We start from the raw sequence: 19,133 nt of genomic DNA on the forward strand, positions 1-19,133 counted from the left end.
GCTTTGCATGCAGCAAAGCCACGACGATGTGTGACATCTCTGGGAAGTGTACTGGAGTGCTGTACCAGATCTGTCGAGGCACCAGAACCTCATTATCAGGATGCCAATGGTGTGCTTCACCAAACCCCAGGTTGTGGAATAAGCCTTGTTCTACTTTCTCTCACCAGGAGTCTGAGGCCACTGTATGGGCATCATCAGCCTTGTCCTTTGTGGGTAGCCCTTGTCCCAAGGAGCCTACCTGCATCCTATGTGGTCCCTGGAAGATGTCAGGGATCTGAGGCCTGCTGAGGATATTCAAGTCGTGGACGCTTCCAAGATATCTTGCACAAACCTGCATAATCTGTTTGTTATGGTTGCAGCTGAGAGAGTGGAAGCCTTTGTGGTTCAGCTTGTTACCAGGGAGATTTAAAAGCCATGTGAATGCAGCCGATGGCACCCTGCACCTGTATTAATCCGGAAATCTGAGCAAGTCCCAGCACGCTTACTTCCTGGATTGCCTGATCCCTGTTGAAATTGACAAAGTTATGTGCCTTGGTAAAAAGGGCATCTGTGACCTCCTGGATACATTTGTGGGTGGAGGCTTGCGAGATCCTGCAAAGGTCCCCAGTGGAGCCCTGCCGTAGAAATTGACCGTGGCAGTAACTTTAACTGCCACTGGCAGTGGATGCCCTCTGAGTCCCCATGGTGTCAAATCCTGCAGAAGGTGACACATGTGCATAACCAGCTCCCTTGACACGTGCAGGCATTGATGACACTGGTCTTTGCTCATCTGCAGGTAGTACATGCGCCATCTGTAGACCCTGGGTCTAGCGATGTGCCTTTGAGTGACAGCTCTCTGGGGTTCAACCTCTGCATGCGAGGGAAGCCATGCTGCCCCTTGATTTTCAGGGTTCTGCGCCACCCTTTGATGAGCCAGGTGCCTCCGTTGCATTCTCCTTTTTCCTTCCTGCCTATAAGCAATGAGGCAGACAGCGAGATCACCAGGCTCCATCTTCCTGATGGTCTGCTCACTACAGTATCAAAGCGAGAGACACAAGCTCAGCAATTGTCTACGAAGGGCCAGTCTTTGTCCAGTCATCACCTGCGGCTGCCTCTCAATGCCCCTTAACACATGCTGGAGAGTCCGGGCCACCACATGGATGTCCAGTGTTGCATGCATGATGGCTCACCATGTCCACACCCAGCACTACCCCATACCACTTGGCTGAGTGGCAACAGATTTAGCCACTCAACTGCATCCTGAACTCTCAGCTCAGGCACAGGCACTTTCCTAACCTGCACTCCAAGGCTCCGCGGTTTGCTTGGGCCATGACGGTGATTTTTCAATGTCAACTTAAACATAATGTAAGGGGTTAGGAGCATATCCCTCAGTCAGTGTTCAATGGCCACCTTTCCCAACAGGATCCTCAGGTTTTCCCAGTCACGCAATGGTTCTGCAGCATCATAGCACTCATTCGAGTTTGAAGTGTGCGCGTGAAGGGTTAACAGTAGAGGAGCAATCATTGGCACTGTGAGGAATTAGTGCTGCTTGATTGGGCACAATTTCTTGACTAGGCTGACTTCAAGCATGTCAACTGAGCTCAAGCTAAATGCTCTCAGCTGCAGAAGAGTGCTCATCTTTGACATGCTTTGGCATTTGCTCGGCCTGTGAAGGCCCCTGAATCTGTGGAGCTGCTTCCTTGCATTGGGGTCATTGCAAGGGCTGTGCAAAGTTGTGTGCACTTGCCTTTGAGTTCCCCTTAAAGTTTATGTTGTCAAGTGCATGCCTTTTAGAGGCAGTTGTAAATCATGCCGGCATGGGCTATAAATTTGATGTGGCGGGGATGATTCTAGCATGTGGCCTCAATAATGAGATGCAATTCAAATTAGGTTTACGACATTCAACGGTGGGAAAATCGCTTTGTGGATTCACAGCACTGGGAAATGCGCCTAGGGCCTTCTCGCGAGATTCTCTGATCTTGCCGCCGAACACACCCAGCCATCATCTCCAACGCAACATTTCAACGATCAGGCTTCAATCTCCCCCAGAAGCATGTGGGCAACCCTCAGTAGATTGCGGACTGGACATGGCCAATGTGGCAATCTATGTCCAAGTGGCACCTCAAAACCCCGCCTGGCTGCGGCTGCAGAATCCCTGACCTAGCTATAGAGCACGTAATAACATCATGCCTCCAATTCAAGCCTGAGGGGGACATCCTGGAGTTAAATGTGCATTCTAGCAGGGCATTGGCCTGGTTAGGAAATTTGACATTAAAACTGTGATGACAGCTCCTGCTCCTGCAGCCACTTGAAAGAAGAATAAAAAGACATTAAACTGAGGTTCTTGTCAGGTAGGTGTAAAAGATCCTATGGCACTATTCAAATAAGAATCAACATTAAAAGATTAACTGGTCATTTAACTTGGGACTTTGCTACGCTCAAAATTAGCTGCCACTTTTGCCTACAATACAATAGTAGCTACATTTCAAAATGTAACACATTGACTGCAAAGCACTTTGGATCATTCTGAGTAAACAAAAGGCACTACACAAATATAAACTCATCTTTTCTTTCAATTTGACTTCAGGGACAATTAGTTAACTTCTGATTCTAAATTTTATTGTCCAAAATTTGTTTGCTAGTGTCAGCTTTGACTCAGTGTTGGCAACGTTACTTCTGAGGCAGAAAGTCAGGGTCAAGACCCATTCTGGAGAGTTGAACACATAATTACTTCAGTACAATATTAAAGGAGTGCTACACAGTCGGTGGTGCCAATCTTTGGATGAACTGTTAAACTGAGATCCCCTTTTTGTTCTCTCAGGTTGATGAGAATGATCCCGTGGAAAAAGAGAAAGAGATTTCTCAGTCACCTGGCTAACATCTACCTATCCCAACCAAAATCATTAAAGAAAACATTGGGCCGTAACTTCCGACTAGTGTTGGAAAGTGCCTGCTTGGAGGAGTTAGAAGAAATAAATAGCTACGTGACCTGGTGTTGAAAATTACGTTGACACTTCCATTAGCCGGAGCTGCTTGGGGCCTGCATCGAAAGACTCCTCGCAGGCCCCAACAAAGTCCAACTCCAGCAGATTGAAGGAGCCTCCATTTTTACGGCACTTTCTGCTGTAAAGCAGATCAGTATAAAGGGCCTGAGAAATTGATAGGCCAGGGGTAAGTAAGTGTCTTAGTTAAGTGGATAGGATTTGGGGGGCTGGGTGTCCGGGGACAGTCCAAGGACTCGGTTCAGAGATCCGGGGGGAGTGTGGGTTCGGGTGGAGGTCCAGGGGTGGGGGTTCAGTTGAGGGTCTGGGGGAAATGTGGGGGTTGGTCTGAGGCCTGGGAAGGGTGGGGGAGAGGGGGATTGGGGGCCGGGTGGTGAAGGACCTTTGGGGGGGGGTGTCATGGAGTAAATGTTATGGCATGTATTTATCTGATGGCTGCTGTGCAATTGGTGAGGGTAAATAGCAGTGAAAGAATCAATGGAGGCATCAAATTGCATAAAAATAAGGGTGAGTGATGGTGGTGGATGGATTGATGATAGTGTGAGAAAATGTATGGAAAGAGAACTATGGTTCTAAGTGCAAGATAAATGGGTGTTTGGAATGATGTGATGGAATAGGTTTGAAAAGGCGGAATAAGCTGGGGGTGATGTATACATCAGGACATAGGTAAATGTGCAACTGTACCCACCATTCCTGATCTGATTAGGTCATTAAAGCATTTGCTGCTCTGAATCTAGGAGTGTGGAACACTGTTCCTTCTGCCACCCTCCTCAACTACAACCTGCTGTGCCTTTGTGGAAATAGCAGGTTTCTTTCTTCCATCGCTGCAGAAAACAATCTTTCTCTGATTCTTTGCTGACTCCAGAAGTACAGCAAGAGAGTCATCATTAAAGTGGGGTGAACCTTTTGAACATCCTGAATCCTTCTTTTACAATTGCTGTCTCTATACAAAACCTCCCAACTCCTCAAAATCCATCTTTTATTCTTCCTTTTCCTACCTCTCCTACATGGTACAACCCCTGTGGCTTAAGCAGTGGTGGAGGAAGACTGCTCTGATTGTTGATTTGCTCTTGCCAATGACCTCTTGGTGTTGGAGTCCTTGTGAACTCTACCAAAGCCTGCTCACCCCATGAAAGGCCACTAGTGATTTCCCACCCAGTATCAGAACCTCTGTTCCAAACATGCCTATGATGCCTATGAGTTGTTATAGTATCTCAGTTTCATGGCACTTGGTTACCTAGTAATAATGAACTCACTTATTTAACTTAATATTTATCAATTGACTTGATGAAGGTGTTTAGAGTGCACTCTCTACCTCATCAGTGAGATAACTACAGTAATTCTAATTACTAGCAGTTAAGTCAGACCTCCAGATTTAGGCCAGGAACTCAAGTTGCCATGGCTGCAGCTCAATTCTGTATCTTATAAAAAGTTGGGAAAGAATTTGAATGATGAAGCTTCATGGCACTTCTTCCCCTCCCTGTGGAACTCCCAGCCACACAGCATGGAATCAAGCATTACTTACTGAACCTGGAATATGCCTTCAGCTGTGGAAAATCTGGCCTTTATTGATATTTCAGTACAATTTCTCCAAGTCTTTCTGTGCTCCAAGCAATCAAAAGGAACAGCTGTATGCAACATCTCCTCTTGTTACAGCCTCTACTGTGGTTTTATGTTATTTAAGTAGTAAGTCTCTTTGGTTTGTTTTAGTGTTTTGCTATATGCCTTCATTCATAGGTTAGTAACTGTGTGATGCTTTTTTCACATAGCACTAACCCATCTCTTTATAGACTCGAACAATAAATAATACTTCAGTAGTCAGCAGGGTGAAAAGCACAATTTTACTCTAATTTCAGTGGTGTGCTGTAAGCCAGAAACAAGACATTAAAGGAGTTTGAAACTTCTGATGCAAATTCTCAGGTGTCCTACTTGACATTTTCAAGAGTGAGTTGAATCATGCAAGGTCCTTGCTTCTGACTGGCAATAGGCCAAGTTCCTGCAGTAACTCTTCAGTTTTGCATCACAGTTTGTGAAAGGTGTCTGCTTAAAACATCAAGAACCAAAAGGTTAAAGTCATTAATTTCAGGAGCTCAAGGTTAATTGAAGCTCAGAAGATTTCCAATTCCTGCTTAATTATCAGATCTGTATAAAGTTTACTGAAATTCTCACAAAACGTTTTTTTAACTTGGTGTCAGTCCAATAATTTGAATGGAGAGAGTTCAAGACAGTACATGTAGTTAAACAGATGAGCCAGGTTTACATTTGTTTTCTTTCTTCTTGGAGAGTGAGCAAAATTAAAAGGCAGCATTTATGTCCCTATCTAGTTGCCCTAACTGGACCCACATCAGGGTGACAGGTTTCTTTCCCTTTGGGGCATTGATGGAAGCTACAAACATACAATTCATGTAATTTTTTTTATATCTAGCAGCTTCAAAGTATCTCCATGGTTTAAAAACATTTATTTATGCAATGCTAAATTGCAATGAGCTGGATATGACTATTTCAGCGGCCTCCCACGTTTCACCCTCCTATAAACCGGACATCATCCAAAACTCTGCCACCTGTGTCCTAACTTGCACCAAATCCACTTCGCCCAATCTGTATAAAGTTTACAGAAATTTTCACACAATTTTTTTTTAATTCTCCCTAACTTGCATTGTCTCCTCCTAAAGCAACATCTCAATTTTAACATTTTCATCTTTATTTCAAATCCCTCTATGACCTCGCCTCCTCCCTACCTCTGTAATCTCCATTAACCCCATCATCCTCCGAGATATCTGCGTTCCTCTAGTTCTGGCCATGTTGCCAGTTGCCCTAAGCTCTATAATTCCCTCCCTAAATCTCTCCACCTCTCTACCTCTCTTTCTTCCTTTAACACTCTGTAAAACTTACCTCCTTGACCAAGATTTTGATCATCTGGCTTTAATATCTCATATGTGGCTCCATGTCCTACTTTGTTTTATAATGCTCCTATGAAAGACCTTTGGATGTTTTATTACATTAAAGGCACTATATAAATATAAGTTGTTGTTGTTGTTGAGTGATTAAGTGAAAATGTCAACAGGCAAAGTAACTCTGAGTAACATGGAATATGGCAGGATTGCAATTATTTAGAGGGCAGAAACTTCCGGGCCTGCCAGCAGAGGGAATCGGGGCAGGTGGAGGAGCAAGATTTGGCCGGATGCCAAAAACCAGTTTCCCAACGTTGAGAAAGTAGTTCAGAATCTTGTTCATCCAACATTCCTGGCGGGGTAAAGGTGGTTTAGGTGTCCCATGGAGCTATGTCAGGAGCTCATTTGCATGTAATGAATGCCCATTAAAAGGCCAACAGACTAGAATCTTGTTCTCCCTCCAAATTAAGCGCCCCACCAGTAGGAATTTAGAATGTTTTGTTTTGCGACTGTACATAAGTGGCGTGCACCTGGTGAGGCAGACTGCTTGCTGGACTGCCACGTCAGTAGATGCTGCTTTCACCTTCCTTTCACATCATCACTGAGAGACATCAGATACCTGTCACACAAACTTTGCCAAGGCCGGGCACAGGGGAGGGGTGAGACCAAGACAGGATGGGGTGGGAAGGAGAAGAGTGGAAGAGCGAATGGCTGTCTGGATGCAGTGTAATATGGCACCTGGATGTTGGAGCCTATGAGATGAGGGCAGGACGGGCTACTTCATACCTGCCCCACCAGGAGATTCGACGCGCCCCTCACAGGCGCATAATTAATGAGCTGAACATCGCAAGATCTCACGTGTTTAGCCATCTCGCTCTCCAATGGAAGTCACTCCAACTTTTGCTTCCACCGCTGGACATAGGCCAGAATGCCCTGTTGGCTTTGGGCATCATGGTGGGCATCAGCGGACAATATGGCACGAAGGCCAAAAATCAGTTTGTGATCGTCCGCTCCCCCCCGCAATGGCAAGCTGCCTTTCCTGCCACCTGACATCAGGAACCTAAGTGCAATGCATTTGCATCTGATCATCTTGCCTGCTCGCCGAAATTGTCCCCCCAAATCAAATTTACCGCTATGTCAGCAGGAAAACACGCCAGTCTAGGACAAGTGTTGACAAGTGTAACATGAAGAAGCCAGGACTTACCATTGAGGCCTTTCTGAGATTGTGGACATCCAAAGATCAGAAGATGCTGGAGCTGGACAGCTACTAGACCCTGGAGGAACACATGCATCGCATGCTGGGTAGATTCTTATAGATGTGGCTCCACCTTGAAGCAGCACATGAAAGTTGGGATGAGTCCATTGATGTTTGGGGTCTGCTTTGAGTCCTCAGCCATGGGCTGCTACAGATGATCATCAAGGAAGAGGTAGAGGAAGATCTAGGCTTGACTGGGAGAGGAAGGAGTATGGTGGGGGTGGTGAGGTTGGTAGGGGCAGACCGAAGGTGTCAAGGGTGTGTGAGGTTGGGAGGGGGGGAAAAGAAGGCATCAGGGGTTAAGGTTTGGAAGTGGGAGGAGGGAGTATGGGGGAAGGAGGGTGTAACGGGGAGAATGGGGCAACCGGGGAGGTAGGTGTAAGGGGGGAGGAAGGTGTTCAGAGGGGTTTGGGAGGAGAAGGAGTTCGGAGGGGGAAGGAATTCGGTGGGGGGGGAAAGAGTTTGTGGGGAGGAAGGAGTCCAGGCGGAGGAAGGGGCCCGGGGGTGGGGAGGTGCTGGGAGGAAGGAATCCGGTGTGGGGGGAATCAAGGAATTCAGAGTGGGGAAGGAGTCCAAGGGGAGTAAGGATGGAGGAGGGAATAAGGGATGGGCAATGTCCAGGTGAACATGCAAGGGAAGTGGTCTGTGGATTCAATGACAGCCTCCTGGGAGTGAACTGAGGGTGGGTATGGTAGGAGGGAATGGTGAGTATGAGAGGGGGCAGGGGGAGCTAGAAGGGTAGGAGAATGAAGGTTCAACAGTAGCAGTAGAAGGGACGGCGAGGGTGGCCAATGGGGACTTGGAGGCAGACACTGCCCTGGGGGAAGGAAGGAGGAGGTTGGGGAAGTCATTGTGGATGGGGGTTGGGATTCTTGGGTAGGTAGGGAATGTGTGTGTTAACTTGAACATCCAGGAAAGAAAAGGGTTCTGGTTGGTAGGTGATAGTGGCACGGTGGAAGGTGAGACCAAAGGGGTCAACAGTGATGGAAGAGAGAATGTGGGTGACTTGGGGAGGGAAAGGATGGGAAAGCTGAGAAGAATTCTTACTACAAATTTGTTTTTGAAATCAAACGTGGGCAGAGCCTCATGTTGGATGGGCACAGGGTTCTGCCTGGGAGTGTGATCAGTGGGTGGGCGGAGATGCAGGTCAGCTGGACAATTGAAAGAGAACCCCAGCAGACAGCATTGAAAATGCTCGGGACATTGAGATGAATCATTGAGATGAATTGATGGCGGTAGGCTCCGCGTGTGTGAGAGAATGCTTGCACAAAGCTCTGAAAGGTCCTGCCACACACAAAGTTTTCCCTCCAGAATCATCCGCGGTCCAGCCGTGTGTTGCTGAACTGCTAGTGAGGGTTGGGGGTTGTGGGTGGATTGAGGGTGGTACAGGACTTGCAATGCCTGTTAATGAAGCTGAAAGACCCCATTACACATTACTCAGTGAAAGTTAATATATTTTCAGATTATAGAGTAACAAAATGCATTCACCCATGCAACCACGCGTGATCAGAAATTCTTAACGTTTCTAGGCCTACCACTTCTTCTACCTGCTGCCCTGGCATCCACAGGAGGGATGGAGACAGCCTGTGCAATAGTTGGCCCTGTTTCTTCTGATGACTTTGGTGTGAGTCCTCTAGAGAGCTGAGACCTTGTGGGCCCTGACTTGCTTTGGCTGTCCTCCTGTGGGCCAGCTGCTCCCCCTGCGGTGACAGAAGACAAAGGGGTCACCAACAAAGGGGACTCGGAGGGAGGGGACAGCTTCTGAGAATTCCTGAGTGGATGGCCCAGGGGTGTCCAGCTGCCGGTCCTCCTCACTTCGAGTGCCCAAGGGTCCCAGCCTGACTCCTTGAGGGGAAGGAGCATCTGGAAGGACGTCAAGGTGCTCCATTTTCCTGTCGCATTGCCATTGCAGGATCTCACCCATAGCTACCGCAATGGAGTGCAGGTCTGCACTTATCTCCCCATTCTACTGGACCAGGATCTCCATGGCATCCACCATCCTCCCCATGGAGACATCAGTATGTGCATATGTGGGCACCACTTCATCAGAGAGCAGGCGGACACACTCCTCCAACTTGCGCCTCACTCTATTAAGGGCTTCCAACAGCTCTGCATGATTTTCCCCCACCTTCTGCTGACTCTCCACAATGAATTGAAAGCCGAATCCAGAGGCTCTTCATCTGACTCAGACCTCACAGGTGCCTCTTCCCCTGTAGTCCTCTGAGTGCCGGGGAGCTCGGCTGAACCTGCCTCCTCCTGCTGCAGACACATGTCCATACAGTGACCACCAGATTGTGAACCCGTGCTTGCTCCAAACCTAGGCCCCACCAAGGTGTGTGTTGCTGTGCTGGTGCTGGGTGTGGATAAACTCTGTGACGGGTCTTCCAGGCTGCTTATTTCTAGCTTTTCAATAAAGGTGGTGTCCTCTTGGCTGGAGGACAGGATCTGGACGGAGCTGAGGGACTGACAGACTCAGGGTGTTGGCCGCTTGGCAGAGCTCCTTGTGAACCAAAGTAGAGATAAGTAGTACATGGCAGCAGAGTCAAAAGCAGAAGAGAGAGCACTCACATTTGCGTTGAGAGAGGGATGATGTCATGCAGGATCCTCAGGTGGGTGGTCACTGCCGACCTCACTATCGCCACAAGCAGTGTTCATGTCCTCACATGAGTGCATGATGGCGCATTCCTCAAAGTGAGTGAGGGGTCTATTGTGGAAAACCTCCCCCCCTCCCCACTTTCCCCCTCCCACCCCCTCACCCCCCCCCCCCCCCCCCCCTCCCCGTCTGGGACCTCTCCCTGCTGTTGTGAGACAGCTTCTCCTGCATGAAAACAGATAGAGTGCGAGCAGGACGCATGGCACTGTGTGGTGTGCTTGTGTGGTGAGCGGAGCCATGGATGGGATGAGGATGCGAGCTCCAGAGGGTATGAGCCTGATGGAGAGTTAGTGCTGTTGTCCCTTGACGTGTGAGATCCCTGTGGATGTGTGAAGGGTTTGTGAGTGTGTAAGTTGAGAGTGATGAGAAGAGTGAATTACCCTGGCTGAACGGATGAGAGCAGTCATCCTGTTCCTGCACCGGCTGGCTGTATTCTTTTGCAGGGCGTTGGCGCTTACCACCATTGCCACCACCTCCCATGCTGGATTGGTGATCTTGCTTTTTGGTTTTCTTGCTGGTAGAGGACATCATGGCAGGCTTCTGCCGTGTCCAGTAGGTATTTGAGGGAAGCGTCGCTAAATTCAAGGGCAACATGTTTTCTCCCTTTGGCAACCATCAGTTCCAAACAGCCTCCTACCCCTTAAAGAGTGCTAGCTGCATGCAGGAGCAGCCTTTAACTATCGTGCCTGGTTTATTGAAGCCTGAGATGATGGTGGGTGGGGGTGGGGGTTGCAAATCGGAGGCCGCCATGCCAGCGACCGACGTGTTTCCCGGGAATGCATTATGAATGAGGTGGGTCGCACGGGAAGGGTACAAGGGACGATACAGTGCGAAAAGCCACCATTGCAGCCGACAGGCAAGCTATCGTTTTTCTCGCTTGCTACTGCACTTTGTGCAAATCTGGGACAATTCCACTCTCAGTCTCTGGAATGGAAAATTTCTGCACAAGATTTATTTAGTCACAAGGTGTAGGCATTATTGGCAAGGCCAGCATTTATTGTCTATCCCTAATTGCAATGAGTTGGTGGGGGTAAGTTTCTTGAACCATTGCAATTTGTTTGATAAAGATGGAGCAAGAGTGCTATTAGGGAGGATTTACAAAATTTTGACTGAGTGACAATAAAGGCTACAGCAAAACTTTCCAAGTCCGTGTGACTTAGAGGGAAGCTTTGAGGCAGTGGTGTTCCTGTGCACCTGCTGTCCTTGTCCATCTGAGTGGCAGTGTTCATGTGTTTGAGAGGTGTTATCAAAGAACTTTTGGTGAGCCGCTGCTATGTATCCTGGAGATAGAACACATCACAGCCATGTTGCGCAGTGGAGGAAGGAGTGAACATTTAATGTGGTGGGTGTGGTGCCAACCAGTTGGGCTGCTTTGTCCTGGGTGGCGTTGAACATTTTTAGTATTGTTGGAGCTGTGGAGAGTATCCCATCACATTCTTGACATGTGCCTTGTAGATGGTGGAAAGGCTTTGAGGAGTCAGGAGGAAAGTCACTCACTGCAGAATTCCCAATCTCTGACCTGCTGCCTCTCAGGATTCATGTAGCTCATTGAGTTAAGGGCAATTAGGGATGGTTAATAAATGCTGGCCTTGCCTGTGACATTTATATCCCATGAACAAATAGAAAAAAAGACTATTGTGAATGGGACTTTTCACTTATCCATCCAAGCCTGAATGTTGTCTAGACCTTGTTCCATGTGGGCATGGACTGCTTCAGTACCTGAGGAGTCACAGCTGGAACTGAATAATGTTCAATCATTAGCGAACACCCCAACTTCTGACCTTATGATAGAGGGAAATTCATCGATGAAGCAGCTGAAGATGTTTGTACCTAGGACACTACCCTAAAAACATCCTCTGGTAATTTCCTGGGACTAAGATGATTGGCCTCCAACAGCCAGAACCATCTTCCTTTGTGCTCAGTATGACTCCAACCAGTGGAGAGTTTTCACTTGATCATCTTCACTTTTACTAAGACTCCTTGGGCAAACGCAGCCTCGATTTTTCTTGCCTCACCTCTAGAATTTCTGTTATCATCATTGTGGGTCTTAGCTTAGGTGAGGACAGATAGAGACTGCTGAAGGTAAGGTTGTTGGTAAACTTTAGCTTTTATTAAACATTTTTCTAACTATATACAAGACAAAGCTTAGCACGAGTCTTCACACAGAACTATCTCTCATTAGGATTTGCTGTTGTGTGATCTTATGTCACGGTAAAAGCCCATGGGATTCAGGATAATGTAGCAGACTGGATAAAAGGTTGGCTTTGTAACAAGAAACAAAGGGTAATGGTCAATAGATGCCCTTATGAATGGAAAGTTGTCTCAAGTGGTGTTCCACAGGGCACGTTGTTGGGACCTTTGCTGTTTGTGTTATATATTAACGATTTGGACGTGAACGTGGGGGGCATGATTGGGAAATTTGCAGATGACACAAAGATTGGCTGAGTAGTGGATAGTGTAGAGGATAGCCATAATCTCCAAAATGATATAGATGGGTTGGTGGAGTGGGCGGTAAAGTGGCAGATGGATTTTAACATAGAGAAGTGTGAGATCATACATTTAGGGAGGTCAAACAGTTACAGGGATTAAACAATAAATGGGAATATACTAAGAGGGGTAGATGAAGTGAGAGATCTTAGCGTACAAGTACATAGGTCCCTGAAGGCAGCCGTTCAAGTAGACAAGGTTGTAAAGAAGGCATATGGAATGATCTCCTTCATTGGCAGAGGTATAGAATATAAAAGTAAGGATATAATGTTGGAATTGTATAAAACACTGGTGAGGCCTCAACTGGAGTATTGTGTGCAGTTCTGGTCACCACATTACAGGAAGGATATAATAGCTCTGGAGAGAGTACAGAGGAGGTTTACAAGAACGTTGCCAGGGTCAGAAAAGTATAGCCACGAGGAGAGATTGGATAGGTTGGGGTTATTTTCCTTAGAACAAAGAAGGCTGAGAAGTGATTTGATTGAGGTGTACAAAATTATGAGGGGAATAGATAGAGTGGGCAGGATAAAATTGTTTCCCTTGGTGGAGAATTCTAGAAACAGGGGACATAGATTCAAGATAAATGGCAGAGGGTGTAGGGGGGACATGAGGAAGAACTTTTTTACGCAGAGGGTAATGGGTGTCTGGAATTCGCTGCCCAAGTTGGTGGTAGAGGCAGAAACTCTAAACTCTTTTAAAAAGTACCTGGATCTGCACCTTAAGTGTTGTAAGCTGCAGGGCTATGGGCCGGGTGCAGGAAGGTGGTATTAGAATGGGCCTTCATTTGCCCGCCATACCATCACCTCGCAGCTTCATCACAGTGGGCGCCATATTTAATGTCTAGCCACATGCATACATCTCAGTGCTCCCAGCCCAGGAATACTGCAGGGAAGGTGTCCACGAAAGTCAAAAAGACTGCAGCCACCATGTTTAGTGACATGTCACTGGAACGCCTTTTTGATGCCATAGAGGCCTGCCACGATGTCCTCTACCCTCCTCTAACTATAGGGTGGGCCAACGACGTGACCGACCAGGCTTGGGAGGCTGTGGCAGTGATAATCAGTGCCAATGTTGCCCAGGAGAGGTTGGCTGTCCAATGCAGATAGAGAATGAATGATCTCATCTGTACAGCCAGGGTATGGCAGCCTTCTCATCACTCCAAACTCACACACTCAAGCCCATCACACATTCACTGGCATCTCACTCACTGCCAGCTCAAGGGACATCAGCACCCATTCTCACACACGTACCCTCACATGTCCATCTGGCCTCATCTCCTTTGGAGACTGCCTCCTCAGCCCTCACCATTTTGAGGCCACTTGTACAGATCAACATGTGCCCCCACACACACCCTGGGATACTCTCCTTCTCCAGTACAAATCTCATCCTGCAGCTTCTTCCCTTGCCTGAGGCCACTTCTCCCTCTTCTCCAAGCAAGCCCTAGCCCTGCAGCTATTGAAAAGCCATCCACATATGGCTGATCTGGTGGGTAGAGACCTGCTGTGAGCCTCCCTAAAAGTGATGCAGTGCTGTCTGTGAAGCCTGATGCTGATGACTGTGAGTACTGACCGAAGCAAAGTAGGCAAACCAACTTTGAAGTCCCCAGCGAAGTGCAGCTTACTAGGTGTACGTCACATATGTGCTGTTGTGAAACATGCCTGCGTGTTTTTTGCCGAAGTGGGTAGACAATCCAGCCGGGGAGATGGTTCTGGTGGGCAGGCCTAATAATGATATGCAGATGTATTACAATGAGGTTCCTGATGTCCAATGATGGGAGAACTCGGCCAGCCATCAATGGGCTGAGCGGATAATCGCAAACTGGTTTCTCGCCGTTGTGAAATTATCATGCCATATTGTCCACTGACTCTACCAAACATGCCGGTCGCCAGCAGGCAACGGAAAATCCTGGCCAAAGCCTTTGCTATATCCAGTGCGCTGAACCATTTCTTAATATCACATGGAGTGAATTGAATTGGCTGAAAATTGACACCTATGATTCTGGGACGAGGCTGTGGTGGATCAACTTCTGGCTGAAGATGCTACAGCCTTGTCTTTTGCTCTAATTTGCTGGCGTCCATCCTCTTTGAGGAGGGACATGTTCATGTAGTTTTCTTCTCCCTTTAGTTGTATAATTGTCCATCACCATTCACGACTGGATGTAGCAGGACTGCAGATCTGATCTGATCAGTTGATTATTGATTTCTTAGCTCTGTGCATGGTATGCTGCTTCCACTCCTCAGTGCACATGCAATACAATATTATAATTTAACATGACTGACACCTCATTTTTAGTTATGCTTAACATTGCTCCTGTCATGTCCTTCTGTACTCATCATTGAACCAGGGTTGATCCCCTGGCTTGATGGTAATGGTCAAGTGAGGGATATGCAAGGCATTGAGGTTATAGATTCTGGTGGAATACAGTTCTACTGTTGCTGAAGGCCCACAGCAACTTATGCATACCCAGTTTAAACTGCTAGACCTAAACTGAATATATCCCATTTAGCACGCTAGTCATGTCACATGATTGATAGTATTCTCAGAGTGAAGATAGGATTTTGTCTCCCCAAGGAAAGCGCAGTGTTCACTCCTACAAAAACTGTCATGGGCCAATGCGTCTGTAATAGTAGATTTGTGAGGACAAGGTTAAGTCAGTTTTCCCCTTGTGTTGGTGTTGTTAAAATTATATAATTACGAGATTTATAAGATTATTATATTTTTGGACTTTTGCTTTAGATTTAGGGTAAATGAAGGGAGTTATATGCCCTGTTTTGCAGTCTACCTGACAGTAAGCCTTGGTGGTTTGGCTGTTAGAGATCAAAGGAGGACTTAGATTGTTTTATTGAGAAGAAGGTGCAAGGTTTTTACGCTTGGAAACAATGGCAGCAGTGTCTGAGTTTACAATGAGTAGATTCTGAATCTCCCAAAGTCCTAGAAAGGTGTTGAAGGAACTAACTTGCAACAGTTGTGCTGTAAACTGTCCGTTTACTTATAATTTGAAAGGGAGTTGGAGTCAAGGATAGATGATGGCCACTTCTACCTAGATACAAGGTTAATGTAAAACAGAAACAGAAAATGTTGGAAAAACTCAGCAGATCTAACAGCATCTGTGGAGGGAAAAACGTCGAGTCTGTGTGACTCTTCCTCAAAGCTTTTGCTTTTATACATGTTAATGTGTTTCACATTGCCATGGGGAAGAGGGCAGAGGAAGCCATTTTGGAGATCAGGTTACAGGCGTCCCTACAAATCAATGAATATTGCAGACAAACAGCAGTTCTGCGTGATCAGCAGAGAAAAGAGGCTGCTTGCATTTTGTTAGCCAGATGTGGGAGGGAGACAGTCTCTAGTCTAAGAAACACCATCAAACAATTCCAGCGGATTCATCCTGGCATTACCAAGGGAAAGAGAATCATCAGAATGGGCTTCAAAGCTGGTGGAGAATTTAATAAACATCCAAAAACTGAGGAAAGCACCTAGAGACGGCACTCAAAGTTACTACTCATGGGAACCCATGGGAAACTGAGAGCAACTGTGGCCTGTGTGCTGTAAGATTTTGTAATGCCATGGAGAGTACAATGTATGATAAGTATAAGGGGGAAATGTTCCTCTCTCTAATTTAAAGTATAAGTTGTCTACATAAAGGAAATAGTATTTTTTAGTCATTTGTTACCGTATAAGTTTTAAAACGTGAAATCATGTGTCACTCTTTCAGCTCGTAACTGGAAGTTCAAATCTCTTTTAAAAAGTTATCAGTCTCTTCAGAGATAGTAACAGTTTTCTTACTACCTGCCGTAACCCTAAACTGGCAACTGTGCCCTTCATAACTAGGCCAACTTGTTCAGTGATGGACACTGCAGTTCCCAAAGCCGAGTACTTCCTTAGTGCTTCTTTCAAATGGTGTTCAGCACGGAGAAGTAATGATTCATCAACTGGTGGAGGACGGTGGGTGATGATCAGCAGGAGGTTTCCTTCTCCTCCATGTTTGACTTAATGCCACGAGACTTCATGGGGTCCGAATTGAATATTGAGGACTTTGAAGGCCACTCCATTCTGATTGTATACCACTGCACAGCCACCTCTGGTATGCATGCCCTGACTGTGGGATGGAACATATCCAGGAATGGTGATGGAGGAGTTGAGTCTGGGAAATTGGCGTGTATGATTCTGTAAGTACGGCTATGCCAGGCTGTTGTGTGGGTAGTCTGTAGGACTTGCCACAAGTCTCCAGATGTTATTGAGGAGGACTTTGCGCACTCTAGGTGATATCTAAAGCTTTAGCTATCACCTAGAGTGTGCAAAGGTATCTAAAGGTAGATGTCTAGATATCTAAAGCTTACTTCAATGCTGGGTGTTCCATCCAGTTTTATTCTGATTGTAAATTTTTATAGTGGTTTGATATAAATAGACTATTTCAGAGGGCAGATGAAAAACAACTACATTGCTCTAGTTCTGGAGTCATATACTGACCAGATCCTCCTTCAAGCGGGTAGCAGTGAACGTGGAATTGTACCCGCTACACCTATCATGCTATAACCCTGACCCCTCCCTGGACTCAGTAGTCCTGGTATAGTCTGCTGGTTACACCACTTCAATTAATAAGTATAAAGCTATTCCCTGAAAATAAGCTCTAGGGAGGCCCACTTGAAGAAAAAAGTCCATCAACTAATATAAGCACCAATGGTGGTGAATTGAAGACCAATGGAGCTTGTACATTCTGAAGACCAATAAACATTGGACATTGTGTCAGGCAATGGCCATCTCCGAAAAGAGAGAACCCAACCATCACTTCTTGATGTTCAATGGCATTACCATCACTGAATCCCCCACTATCAATATCCTGGGGTCTGCCATTGACGAGAAACTGAACTGGACTAGCCATATAAATACTGTGGCTACAAGGGCAGATCAGAGCTAGGAATCGTGCAGTGAGCAACTCACCCCCTGACTCCCCAAAGTATGTCCACCATCTAGAATGCACAAATCAGGAGTATGATGCATTTTGAAGGTGAAAACGCAGAAATGCTGAAAATTTGAAATAAAAACAGAAAATGCTACAAATGTACAGCAGGTTAGCTAGCATCTGAAAGAGAAAAGCATTGTCAAGATTTTGGGTGTGACTCCAGAGGTGATTTTTACCCTGCCAACCTGGTGGGTCCAGGTTTTAACCTGCTCTTCCAAGCAGATAACTGCCAGGGTTCATGTTTAAGAAAGAAACAGCATGAACTTAAACATGCAGATTCAGCTCCAATGATGCCACTGAGACCCAATTGCCATATTAAATGGTGGGCTGAACATAAAGCCATTGTGATAATTATCACGGTAATGAGGTGGGAGCATCTCGCCCACCCCCAATGGAACCTATATGGAAGAGCATGAATCAGAACTTGTATGCCCAATAAAACGGTCAGACAAATTTTTAGCCTGAGGCCTTCTCTCCCTGTGCTCATCCTCCCAGCTTTGTCTTGTCACATGAAGCTCCTGAAACCTGCACCTAGGAGTTGAAACCACCCTGGCTTCACGGTGGGTGCTGGTCAGGGAGTTGTTGTCTTCCTCCTTGGCCACCAGCCACCCAATTCCCACCCTGGGTTAAACTCAGAGATTCTACGTCAAGTGTTGATCTGTGTGTTTACAGATTTTGCTGTTTCCATTGCTGCAACATTGTAATTTATTGTAGTATGATGAAGTTCTACAACAGAATACGTTTATCACTTGATAAGTCAGTGTCAGAAGCAGAAGAAATAAACTCATGCAGCATAACCCAGTAACAGAAACCTGGACAGCAAAACTCATAGTGGAGCAATAGCAGATTGTACATGTGAATTATAAAAATAAGCATGGGCTGGATGAGTGTTTATGGTGTTCATGTTATCTCAGTCCATAGCTTGATGGATCTTCACTGTTGTGGTTCTTGATGTGATCAAACCTCTCAATTTTATTACAGCTTATCAACCGTTCTTTATTCCATATGCATAGTTGTACCTTAATATATTATGATTTATAGTAATAATGCATTCCTGTTTTAAATGCAACAGGTTGAGATTTACTCAGAGGAACTATATAACGATAATCCTTGTATTTTCTTAACATTGTTCTGTGAAATGACAACTCGACTCTACAATTTAGCAGTAATTCTCTGCTCTTTTCTGCTTTTTTTCTAGAAAATGGCTCTGGATCTGGAGAAGGAGGTACATTTTACATTTTTCTAAAATATAGTTTACATATCTTTTAAGATATGAAATTCAACCCCATAATAGTCAAAGCAGCCACAGTAGGTAAAGTCTCTAAGCAGTGGGTGAATATGATCGTAAGGTGTTTCAAAAGTATCTCAGTGGGGGAGGAGCAAGATCTAATTTTTCAAACTACACAAGTGGTTCGATTTTCTTCCAATCGATCTAGTTTGTTTTTATACACAGGCAAGACCCTATAATTTCCTTACGTCACAAGGAGGACTCAATTGTTTTCCAAAGTACAATGGCCAGGATTTTTCCCTTGTTGGGCAGGCTCAGCGGGGGCGGGCGGGAGCGGTCGGAAAGCCAACCACTGCCTGCGATTGGGGCTGGACCGCGATTTCACGCTGGTGGGCCAATTAAGGCCTGCTCAGCGTGAAACACATGCTTCAATGCACAGCACTGCCTGTGTGGGGTTGGGGGGTGGGGTGGGGCATTGGGGGGAGGGCACAGAGCTGCCTCGGGGAGCCGAAGATACAAAAAAAAAAGAATCTTAAGGAGTTAAAAAACATGCTTCCTCATGTGACTCTGCCACATGGACAGGGACCTGCTATTAATGAAAAATTGAAGTTTTTATTTTATTTTTAAAAGCTGATGGAAACCTCATCCCACCCGTGGATGAGGTTTCCTAAAAATTGC

At 46.2% G+C, this 19,133-nt stretch overlaps 1 protein-coding gene across 1 annotated transcript in view; it reads left to right on the forward strand.

Moving 5' to 3' along the window:
• The window catches only part of LOC121276013 (tomoregulin-1-like), a 186,424-nt gene that overhangs the window by 29,308 nt on the left and 137,983 nt on the right, over positions 1-19,133 (forward strand). The window contains exon 4 of the mRNA XM_041183958.1: positions 18,426-18,452. Coding sequence (XP_041039892.1) covers positions 18,426-18,452 — 27 coding nt within the window. The remainder of the gene's footprint in view (positions 1-18,425; positions 18,453-19,133) is intronic.

This window comes from Carcharodon carcharias, chromosome 3 (genome assembly GCF_017639515.1).
Source record: "Carcharodon carcharias isolate sCarCar2 chromosome 3, sCarCar2.pri, whole genome shotgun sequence".
NCBI lineage: Eukaryota > Metazoa > Chordata > Chondrichthyes > Lamniformes > Lamnidae > Carcharodon > Carcharodon carcharias.